We start from the raw sequence: 12,221 nt of genomic DNA on the forward strand, positions 1-12,221 counted from the left end.
CGTGAACGCAGCGCAAGTCGTGAAGAAGACAGAGACGACCACCCCAAACAGTGAACAAGCCGCAGGCAACAAGGTTTACCGCCTCTACCCGTACGCAAAATACCGAGGCCATGACCTCGACTGCAATAACAATGAAGTTCGCTGTGTCACAGCCCGAGAACTTGATACAGCAACCAAGGGAGCAACGGACTTTCCATGCATGATCATTTGAATACCTGGAGACCTTGCTGGAGACATACGACCGAGTGGCCTCCCACAACCACTGGGACACAAAAGTAAAGAAGTGTTGCGTCTACTTCTACATGAAAGGTGTGGCGAGGACCTGATTCGATAATCGAGAGTCGTCTCTTCAAACCTGGAATCTCTACTGCGGCTATTTTTTGGACAAGTTTAGGAGCATCCCCTGGAAAGAAAGGGCCGCTTCTTTGCTGAAGACAGAGGTATAACTACCAAACGAGAACGTCACAATATTCGTAGAAAAAATGACCCGTCTGTTCCGCCACAATGACCTAGACATGCCTGAAAAAATGAAAGTTCTTTTCCTCACGCGAGTATTGAACAGGATCTCTTCATGAGAATAATAAGAAATCCACCAAAGACCACTCCGGAATACGTCTCGGAAGCGACTATGATCAAAAAGGCACTGAACAGATGCGTACGCGCCAATTCAGTCGCCGGTAGACGCCAGGCTTTGGGGACATTCAATCGTTATGCTCAGATTAACTGCGTGAAACTGTACAAGTAATGGTATGAGAACTTTCTTAAAAGATGCCATGGTGCTAGCCTCAAATTGCCTCAATCACCTACACTGTTCGAAAACAAATCTAGGATTCACGAGGACCCACTCATTCAATACAGGCCAGCCACAAATCCCAAGCTACTCCACTGTTGTTCCGATGCAGTGCTTTCTCTCCACACTCATGTCAAGAGCCCACACTTAGGAACTTTCATCGCCAGACACCACCTCGACCACCATCGACACCATACCACCCACCTGCCGGCCTACGCTGCACTCGAAAAAAAAAATGACCTTTCGCCCACCGCCCCTAACAACCGTGCGCTCTGGAACCTTTGTGGGGAGGATCCGCCCACGTACCGCTGCTACCAGTACCACCATATGACACAATTCAGTTTCGCCATCGATGCGCCATGTCCACAGAAGAATAAACGACACCATGACATCGCCGACTACCTCACAGTAGGGCAGGGAACACCCCCTTAGCCATATCAATCATCCCGACTAGGGCACTACATGTTATCACAGTGCCACCAGTACGCGGCCCTACTTGGGGCTGTTTCCCAAGCCCTTGTTAGGAAAACAAGGCGCAGAAAACGATCGAGGTGCTGTTGCTGTGTGATAAACTACCTAGTATCTTTCGCCGCCGCCGCCGCCGCCGCCAACGACAACAAAGACGATGACGACGAGACAACAAAATATAAAGCGGCCGCCACAAGATGGAATAGACATTGACATCGAAAGTTCACAGCCCGAAGGAGACGTCACGCCACAACGTGAAAGCAGCGGAGTGAACCGAAGTAGCCGTAACCCGATGCCACGACTCAACCGCAACGCGTGACAACGAAACAGCTACCTCGACGTAAAATTTGACGTGCACAACATCACCGCTCTCATCAACACTGAAGCCCACTATTCATTCGGTCGTCGGCGGGCCTTTCGTGATGAAGTTGGAGAAAGCGAAGACAGATTGGCAAGACTGAAATCCGGACTGTTGTGGGTCATGTAATAACACTAGTCGGCGTCCGCACAGCAAGAGTCACCATCAATAAGCGGGCTTAACCCACCAGCTTTCTCTTGTATAGCACTGCTCGGGATTGTACAGCACTGCTCCAGGGATGGGATCCTTAGGATTGACTTGCTATGTCAACATGGCATCGTCATCAATCTAAGGTATGTCGATAACACAAACCTCAGAAAAATCCCTGCTTACCCAGACAACGCCTGCGAACTTAACGTCATAGAAGAGCACGTCATGATTCCACTTCTCTGCTGCCTCATTTCGTTCGGCACCCAAAATCCCACTGACTTTGAAGGCGCCATTGAAGGAGATCAGCACCTGCTTATTAATCGTCAGATTTACGCCGCAAGAGGCATCGGCGAGTTGCGTGATGGCAAAGCAAAGGTATACTGCTGACAAACTTGAGATACGAATATAGGCAAGATAACATTGCTACGATGGTCGTGTACTTCGAGAAAGTCGTTGGCATGAGAAATGCTTGCGTCCTCTTCGATAATCCTAATTCTGCTTTGACGATTCGACATCCCGAATCAAATTTTTACGTGAACCCGAGTCATCGCATGGGAGAAAGACCAGCTCAAAACCCTAGCCTTTAAATTCAATACTGCTTCGCATCGTCGAGAATATAAACCCCACTCGCAAAAGAACGTATCATAATGGAAAAAAGTGGCTGACCAATCTTTCAGAGCCCGTATCTAGTTTTCGACGAGAAAACGTGAAGCAGTAAAAAACAGGTGGACGAAATGCTATGCGATGATGTAATTCAGCCGTCTTAAGAGTCTCTGGGCGTCTGCCATGGTTTGGTGAAAAAGATCGGAACGCTACGTTTCTGTGTCGGTTATCGTTTTCTGAACAAGAGCACTAAGAAGGAAGTCTATCATTTTCTATGGTTGGACAACACTTTGGATCGACTCCACAACGCGAAGTACTTTTTAAATGGAGCTCAAGACAGGACAGTGGCAAATTGAAGTGAACGAGAGAGACAAAGGAAAGATTGTCTTCATAGCACAACACTGCTTGCTCGAAATCAAGGTCTTGTTTTTTTTTAATTTTCACTCAGCTCTGCGACTTACAACGCCTTATCAATACTGTACTGTCTGACTTGAATTGGCAGACTTGGTTTGTGTACTCGAACGACATCGTTCTGCTTTCCTCAAACTTCAACAGAACGCCTTGAGCCTGTACTTCAAGCAATCAAGTTCTCTGGACTAACCCTGAATGTAGAAAAGAACCGCGTCATCTACGAGTTTTCAGGCCACGTGAAGAGCAAGTTCGGAGTACGGCCTGACGCTCAGAAGACATGCTCCATCACTACAATGCTTCCCCCCCCCCACTGACAAGAAGGGGCTATGCGTCAATATCTGGAGCTGTGCGCGTATCACAGGCGGCTCATTAAAAACGTTGCCCGCAGCGCCAACGCACTCACTAACCTTACCCGTACCAACATAGAGTTGAATTTGGAAACGCTCAAGGAGTAAGCAATACAAGAACTAAAACGACGCCTGCCAACGCCTTCATTACTTGCGCAATTTGACAAACACGCCGAACCAGAAGTGCACACAGACGCAAGCACTATAGGACTTAGTGCTCCCCTTAAATAGACTGAAAATAATTATTAGGAATGATAGCCGGTCCCTACTAAAGGAAGGGGCTAACCATTCCACAAGAGAAAAAGAATGTCTCACCATTATCTGGGCTATGTCAAAGTTTCGCCCCTACCTCTATGGCAATTCCTCCAAAGTTGTGAGTGACCACCACGACTTGTGTTGGTTAGATAACTTTAGTTTGTCTCGCCAGATGGAGTCTAAAGCTTCACAGTCGACATCAACGTCTTTCACAAATCTAGACAAAGGCACTCTGACGCCGACTGGTTGTATTGTGCCCTCGTCGACCCACCACCGCAGGACAACCACGATGACGGCCTCTTCTTCAGGTAGCCGACCAGGAACACGCTTGTTGAGTACTTCGAAGGCAAGACCACCAATTTTTCGAAGCAATCGAGCGAAGACTCGCGCCGTTTTTCTATAGAAAAGGCTTTCCTATACAGCAGAATTTCTCGCCACATCGAGCTATCATCCTTATGTGGTGCCTTCAGCATTGTGACCAAAATTTTTCAAGACTGTACTCAATAACCCGATGGCTGCACACGTCGGGCCTAAAAGAAGCTTGCATTTTTTTATGCGTACGACTCGTATTTGTCATCCTGCGACTTCGTTCTTAACACGGCCTCGGCGCTACACTCCGTGCTTGTCACTGACCCGTGATCCCAATTTTAAAACCCCTATAAAAGGGTCGGGCAGAAACATTCCCCTGCAAAAGAGCTGCAAGACAGGATGGATAACATTCTGTTTGCAATGAATGAGAGCCTGAGCCAAGCTCTGAAAACTCTCCCAGGCCATGACGGGGGAGGGGACTCTGCTTTTCATGAAGCAGCGCGGAGGCCTCTAGCCTGACCTCCTACCGCTCACTCTCCGCCTATGTTTCTGTCTGTGTTCTAATCTTCCCAAAGCTATACTCTTAAGGCTGCTTGTCTCGCTCGCTCCGCTTGTCCTCGATTAGCCAACGAGAGTTTTTGAACTATTTTGGTCACAAGCTGCTGTATCATAGCTTGTGCATTTCCGAAGGACTGGCCTTTTTCACGACAAATACAGCATCCTTAGCGCCAAGAGCCAAAAGCAGATTTGGTGGCTTTCCGTTCAGCGCGGCAGTGTAGAAGTTTGTGCGTTCCTTTGGAATCATTGCCTGCGAGATTGTGCGCCAATAGGTTTCTGAGACCACGACCCACCAAAAGTGTTTCGGGGTGGCACCGTTGAAGGGTTTCCGGTGTGCATGCACAGATTGCTCCAGTGAAAAATGTACATTCTCAAGTGTAATTCAAATACTATATTTCGCTAATAAAACAAGCTTGTTCTCGCAACGATTCTTTTCCCTTGCATACGCCATCAACAAGCCATGAAGATGTTCTAAAATCGCATAGTAAAAGCAAGCTAAAGGTAAGCAATTGAAAAAATGCAACTTCGTGTCATATAGAGAATAAGCGCGACGTAGCTACCACTTGCGGTTGAAACTTGCATATATATAGCTGTTTTCCTCTGCCATACGTTGATGGTGATGGTGGCAACGAGCCGCTAAACACCTGACACTTGGGCAGCTGTGGAAGTGTCGCTACTACTTTTTATATATCGTGTATTACGGTCATGCCAATAGCCGGCGTTGTTATCGTGTTCTACTAGTTTTGCATATCGATTGGTATCTATTCTCTAATAATGCTTACCTGTATTCGTCAAGGCCATAAGTAGTATAACTGTTAGTAAGCAGCGATTGGTCATCGGTTGCATATCGATCAATATTATACGTCTATCTAAGCTCGAATCAGCACAGCCGTCCCTGTAGCGAAACTTTGTAAGAATCATTGAACAGTGACTGGTTATTGATTACTATTGATTGACGATTGACTCTCTATCAATCAGAGTTAAACATGCATCCGAGCTCAAGCACGCATACACACGACTCTCGCCGCATTTTGAAAGAAGTTTTTGGTTATTGATATGTTATCGATTAGACTCAGTGGGCTATCAATTGGCTACTGATTGGTATCAAACGTGTATTCAAGATCAAGCGCGCATAACCTTGCGTTTTGCGGGCATTTTTTTGTTTATTAGGTATTCTTTGGCTAAATGGTACATATTGACTGGCTATAGAGAATAATTGCTATCGACAGGTATAAATACGTTGCCTAAGCCTAATTCGGCTTGAGTAAGATTACCTTAGCGTAATAACTTGGCTGGATTTAGGGTCAAACAGCTAACACTAACAACACATAAATAAGGAAGAGTAGAACAAAAGTGAAATCGGTTTATCTTGGCATTCGTAGGCTATCAAAAGACAGGCTAGTTATTTGGCGATAGTGCACGGCCCAACAAAAACATTTGGTGATTCGCAGTAACTACTTCGGGAAAATCCGTTTGTAGCGTCCGAGCCTTTTCACTTGGTTTTGTGGTCTTTGCAAAAATTACGAAAATAATGAAGCCTGATCAAGGAGTCATTAATTTTATAAAGCAGTTCTAAAAAGAGCTCATGCAGGAAGTGAACGTTAGGCAATAATAGTTATTTTTAAAAGCAGCCTTACCTGAAGGAGTGTGCGGCAAGTTGACCTGTCGGCATTCGATGTGGCACCACGCAAAGCAATGAAATCGATGATGATGATATGTTGTCTAGTGTGTGCTCTTTTCGGTGACTGTTGTTTTTTTTTCACGCCGCGTCTACTCATTCGTTGCAAGGAACAGAGTGCCGCCTGTTTTCCCCTCCTAACGTAATTTTTCAGTACCTCTTCAATTGGAGGCAATCTAAGTAGCTGCACTTAAGTAGCCATCAAGGCTTCTGAATCTGGGGGCTATCGTACGTCGTAAGACGTAGTGGGTTTCACCCACAGACAGTGAATAAATTCTACAAAGTATATGTTCCACTCCTCCCTCCACACCCACTTCTCATTAGTCGCACAACTCATCCCTACGGCCTATTACGAAAGACACGAACATTTCATTTGGTTTACACACTTCATCAAATCCAATAAAAAACCACCAGCTTCGCTGTCTCGCCAATACATGGCAGGCGGAGCTGGCTGAGGTTTTCGTGATGCCTATATGATGCCCCTGACACACGGGCACCCTGAAGTCCTTTAGACAAGGGGACATCTTTCAGAAAGGCGTTCGGGCGCAGTGACACACGACAAAAGAGTAACTACTTTCCGGCAAAGATCCTTTTCGCAAAAGCAGATCCCGCATCCACTTTTCTGGCAGGAAGGGAGTACTCTCGCATACAGTGTGCCTAATTTATCAATAGAAGAAAACGTGTCGCAACACTGCGGTGCCCTGTCAGTATTTTTTTTTTGCGCCGAGAAATTGTTTTCATTTTCAGCAGCAGTGCGATTTGTTGAAAAGTGAAGGCCTATAATCTGTTCATGCTCTCAAACACCTGCATTACGTCACTAGCGCGATCATGTTAGGGTTGGCAGTGGCAGTTGCTGTGTCGGGGACGTAGTATCTTGTAACGATGGAGTCGGCTCAGTCGGCGAAGAAAAAAACCGCGCATCCAGTGGACTGAAAAGGATACCTGGGCGCTGATAAAGCTATGGAAGGACAATTTGGACGCCTTGCGAGGGCAAAAGCACAACGGTGGAGTGTACCAGGCGATTGCCGAGAGCCTCACCGACGCCGGTATTCCCCGTACACAGGCGCAAGTTCACAGCAAAATTGACAACTTGACACAGACATTCAGGTAAGACGGTCACTCACGCTACGCGTTGTCGCGCGCGTCCCGCTTGCTTGTTTAGTGTGTGTTAAGATCGGGCCTGTAAAACCCGACATGCATGGGCACCTCGCATATCGAGGAACGCGGAACTCCACGGTACCTGCGAGTGCGTGGCAACAGATGCTCAATGGCGTCCCTACCATGCGCGGTCCGCGTCCCACAAAAACGCCTGGTGATAAGCGCGTCAGGTGGGCGCTGGGCTTTCTCTGATCTTTGCTGGCACACGCTTGTCATGTGAAGGTGCGTCTCTGCGCTTAATTTTTGAAAATAAAACGTATAAATATGTAAATAAACGTGTTCACCTTCGTAAGAAGCGGTACAAGAGTCTTTCTGCGCGGAAAACTGGGTTCCAGCCTTTACCCCGCCTCGAGTCACATGAGTGTTTATGCTTGAGAAGTAACCAACCACTGTACCACTCAGGCCGAATTTTCAAGATCAGTGCCCTGAGTCGTGTACGAAGCATGTTGCTAGGTGCCAGCTGTATTGTATCACCTGTAAGCGAAGGTAGCAACAAAATTATGAAAAGCTTGCATAGGTTGTATTTATATATTTCTTTGCTGGTCATAATATAATGGGGTCTTCCTATGTTTCTTGATAACTGAAAGCGACTGTGATCTTTTTTTCTTAGAAAAATTGTGCGAGAGCTCACAACAGGCTCCTCACCACCAACGTGGCCCTACTATAGTGAACTGAAGAGGTTAATTGGCTACCTACAAATAAAGGATCCGTCCCTCACGGAGGAAAGCTGCCGCGACACCAGTAGCGACACTGTTGAGAAGGTGTGTAACGAACAAATCACCATTGTGCACTTTCCCTGCAATCAATACAAGTACTACTGCACACACACCGGTATTATTGTATAGGCTGATGTTTTGAACTAATTGGACTCGCAGAAGTTTTCAATTTACCTGAAAATATATAATATCATGTATCATGGCTTATGTACATTATTGTCTTACCGAGCAATATTTACACACATGAATATTTTCGCATGTGACTGCATTCTCTAATGTTCTATAGGGCTAAAGTTGATCACCAAGTCCTCCACCGACATGTAGAACTTGTTCCTGTTTGGTGTGTAATTGTCTAATAAGGCTTAACGTTTGTGAATGTAAAATTGTCTGTTTTAGCCGCAAACGTACTGCATCTACCTTTTTGTACCGTATAAACAACACAAATATTTACATGATACACGATACAAATATCTTGGTGTTTACCTAACTTCTACCGTTTCGTGATTCACTAACATTGAATGCATATGCGCCAATGCTTCTTGATCATTTGGCTACATGCGCTGCAAGTGGCATAATTCTGCTAATGATATTCTAAACTAGCCTACATACCATTTGTAAGACCTCAGCCTGAATATGCAGCATCGGTCATTGTTGTCCAGCATTATGAAAGTTTATCCTCGTTTGTGGTGTTCATTTTATCAATGTAATTATCAAGAGTTACGATTGTGGTGTGCGGCCTCTCAGATCAATTTCTTTTTTTTTGCACGCCAGTGCCAGGAATACCAACTGAACAGACGCCACCACCTGCACCCACCACGCAGTCGACTCAGAGCCCTGCAACGAGTACGGCAGCACGGGCAGCAAAGAAGCGACGGCGGCCACTGAGCGCAGCGTGTGAATTTCAAGAAGCTAAGCTGGGTGAACAAAAAATGCTACGAGAGCAGCTGGAGCGGGCTCAGCAAACAGAGGTAGAGCTAAGATCAAAACACCTGCAGCTTAAAGAAAAGCTTGTAAATGCCCTCGTTGGTTTCATCAATAATACATGAGGCAGAAAACTGTCACTCTTTTTATTTACAAATGCCAGCGCAAATAAAATTATTGGAGCGGGCTGCCTGGCTCTGCGTCCTTTGGCTGAAGTGGTCCACAAGTTCAGAACGCACACTGACTGCATTCCCAATCTGTTAATCGCTGCTACGTTCTGGTTGGGGCAGTTGGGAGTCGGACTGCTTCACTTCCTGGAGCCATTGAAGCTGAACAGCATCACTGAAATGCTCGCAGATGTTGAGCACGCAGCATGCGCGAATCACGAGGCGAGCATATGCAATGTCGCATTCCATTTTCTTCGATGTGAAGCGAAATCTTGCCTTAAGCCTTCCAAAGGCGTTTCCTACTACACGTCTCACTCTGCTGATGTGGTAATTGAAATTTTCCTGCTCTGCACTAAGTGGGGTGTTGTGTCCAAATGACTTGATGAGGTTAGGTGTAAGTGGGAAGGCCTGGTCCCAGAGCACCAGAGGTGGCACGGCAACGCCTCTTATTGTAACAACTAGAGCCTTGAGAAGTGGTCCCTCAACCATGCCGGAGAGGCTAGACATTTGATACACATGAGAGTCGTGGCACCTTCCAGGGGAACCAACATTTATAAACCTGAAACGGTACTTGTGGTCTACAAGCGCCAGGAGAACAATGCTGTACCTGTAAAAATTAACACAAGAGTCGTTAACACAAGAGTCAAAGTTGGTAAGAACACTTCTCTGGTTTAAAAAAGGCTAGCGATATTGACATAAATATATCAATGTGGTGAGAACAAATAATGAACAGATTGCTAAGGGACAAGGGTGAAAAAATGGGCACGTTAGCTTGGACCATTCAGAGGTGAAAGTTGCATACACACATACGTATAGATAGCAGTACATACATCGGGTAAACTATCTCGATCACAACTTATGCTCGTCTTGGTTACTATAACGCTTCGCGGAATTTTACGGATTTAGCAAGGTACTATTGCCAATTCCCATTTGATGTTTCTAATTATGAGAAAATTTTTCAGCGGCTTCAAGGCCTCAAATGTGATTTGCAACAAGCTTATCGTTTGACGACACTTACTTGCGTGCACGATTAAGTTTTTTCTGAGTAGACTTTGTTGTTTTCTCGAAATCTTGTAGCGAGGATTTCTCTATCGGATCCCTGTAATTGCAAGAAACATGCGCCGCTGCACATTCTAGGGAGAAACTGACGTTGCTGGAGACCAATTTGTGAGTCATATAGGTAGCTTGTAACTCATAATTCGCACACAAGGAATGGTTCAGATGCGGATTTCTCGGATGTTTAGGTGCGATACCTTACACGCTAACGTTAATTACCAAAGTAGCCAAATCAGCTTACCACCCTTTGTAGTTATAGTAATCAGTGGCATGTTCTTGTGGCGGCGAAATTGGGAAGTGGCAGCTGTCGAGGGCTCCTACAGCTTGGGGAAAGTCACTGACGGCCATGAATTCCCGAATGTGTTCGGCCATCTCAGATGGACTCAGCATCTTGATCCATTCGCTTTCCAAGACAGAAACGATGGCTTCGCAAAACTCCTTGTAAATGCCGTCCACCGTCGATCGTCCGACGCCGAAGACACTGGCCACGACTCGGTCCTCTGCCGCGGAGCACAGTTTGAATAAGCCGATGGCCACCACCTTTTCAACCGCAATGCACTCGCGCATATTAGTTGTGACCCTCTCTAGCGAAGGGCGTAGGCTGTCCACAATAAAACGGAAGGTGGCTGGGCTCACTCGAAAACACTGCCTAAAGTGGTCTTCACCTAATAACGGCAATGTGTCTTCGAACCAGCGTTCGTTGCGCACATAGGCCCACCTTTCGCGGTTGATTGTTCGGGGCGATAGTGCGGAAGCTGTCAAAATGAAGCTGTTCATGACGAGTCCTTGTTTGAGGCTCATCACTCTTGCCTTCGCAGCGTTTAGCTCATCTTCGATGGAGCCGAGGGCGACAAGAGTCAGGCCCACCTCTACTGTTGCTTTATCTCTGTCTCTTAGCTGAGACATCGCAGGACCGCGATGAAACGCGGCACGCCATCACTGACCCAGCTGGACGCAGCGATGTAAATAGCACGACAAAAAACAAAAACAGCAAAACACCGACTCTTCATAGTTGCCAGACGAACTCAAGTTGCTGCAAAAAACGCAAAAAAAGCGAAAGAAGTTTAGAGATATGCGCATTAAAAGCCACCAGACAATAAAAAACGGTTTTATGCTCTGGTGTCGCTGAATGTGATGTACATGCGCAGATTCTTTTTAATATTTCCAATCTTGCTGCTTCCACAAACAGCGCCATTTTTTTCTACAGCGTTCTTCTGAGGCACCGCCTAAAGCAGTAGTCTGGTGCCGTGTGTCATAAGCGCCACTCCTTTCTGCAAATGGTCCCTTTAGGCGACAAAAGGGGTTTACTTCAAAGTACTTTACTTTTGCCCGTGCGTCACGAGTAGACCGTAGACCAAGTGGTGATGCCATTTGATGACGCATCATGTGATTTCATTTAGACGTGATGATGATATCGTAGTGACACAAACTTAGCTGATATTTCACACCTGTGATGGAATTCTGCTGTCTTGCATCATTTGAGTAGACAAAAGTGGTGAGGATTTTGGCTTTCGCTTTCAATTTGCGCACAAGGGACAGCTATAGACGATTTTTTGCAACAGAGCATGGGCCCTCCCATATTATTTGATCACGTCATTGTAACTAGTCTTCCACCAGCCAGTGGCCCCAGCAAACTCATTGAGCTAGTGACCATTGGCGTACTACACAACACAAGCTCGAAGCCAACTTGGCCGCACCCATGCAGGCACCATCGCCCGCTTCGCCCGCTTCGATCCAAACACGAGCTTGCTATACGGCCACTGTCTTGAAAGCAATAAATAAATGTAAAATCGACTATCGCTTAGTCTCATCTCACCCTCGGGGAAAACCATAAAGTAGCTTCCGTCTTCATTATTGAGATTAGATTTGTTTATTGAGCCATGCTTTCTGGGTCTTGTCTGCGAGAATTTCAATCTTCGACACTGCAAATATTGACGAACGCACTGTTCGTGTACTTCAGGAACTAAATATAAAGTGAACAAATGCGTAGGGTGAAAACTCACGTTCCATGGAGCACATGACGACAATGTGATATGTTGTAGGTGGAAGGATATTGCATTTAAAAGTGCAACCGAGTTGACGTTTCAAGCGCTGCTGTTTGCCCGCTTTTATTCCTGCCCATGCACACGTTGCGGGGACGCCAAGAAGACGACGCGACGCTGATAAAGACATACTGAGCAGCACCGCACAGGCCCCCGTACAAGGACGCCAACGTTGTGGTGGCGCCATCTAGTTTGGATTGAGTTAACCAGCTTCCAAATATCACGTGTATATTT

The 12,221-nt window shown here is 46.2% G+C and overlaps 1 protein-coding gene across 1 annotated transcript; it reads right to left on the minus strand.

Moving 5' to 3' along the window:
- Positions 1 to 8,982: 8,982 nt before the first annotated feature.
- Positions 8,983 to 10,512, minus strand: LOC119167103 (uncharacterized). Its single transcript, XM_037418563.2, has 2 exons — positions 10,187 to 10,512; positions 8,983 to 9,496 (listed from the first exon to the last, which is right to left on the minus strand). Exons 1-2 carry the CDS (start codon positions 10,510 to 10,512, stop codon positions 8,983 to 8,985), a joined length of 840 nt encoding a protein of 279 aa, XP_037274460.2.
- Between the last annotated feature and the right edge of the window lie 1,709 nt (positions 10,513 to 12,221).

This window comes from Rhipicephalus microplus, unplaced genomic scaffold, assembly GCF_043290135.1.
Source record: "Rhipicephalus microplus isolate Deutch F79 unplaced genomic scaffold, USDA_Rmic scaffold_28, whole genome shotgun sequence".
Classification (NCBI taxonomy): domain Eukaryota; kingdom Metazoa; phylum Arthropoda; class Arachnida; order Ixodida; family Ixodidae; genus Rhipicephalus; species Rhipicephalus microplus.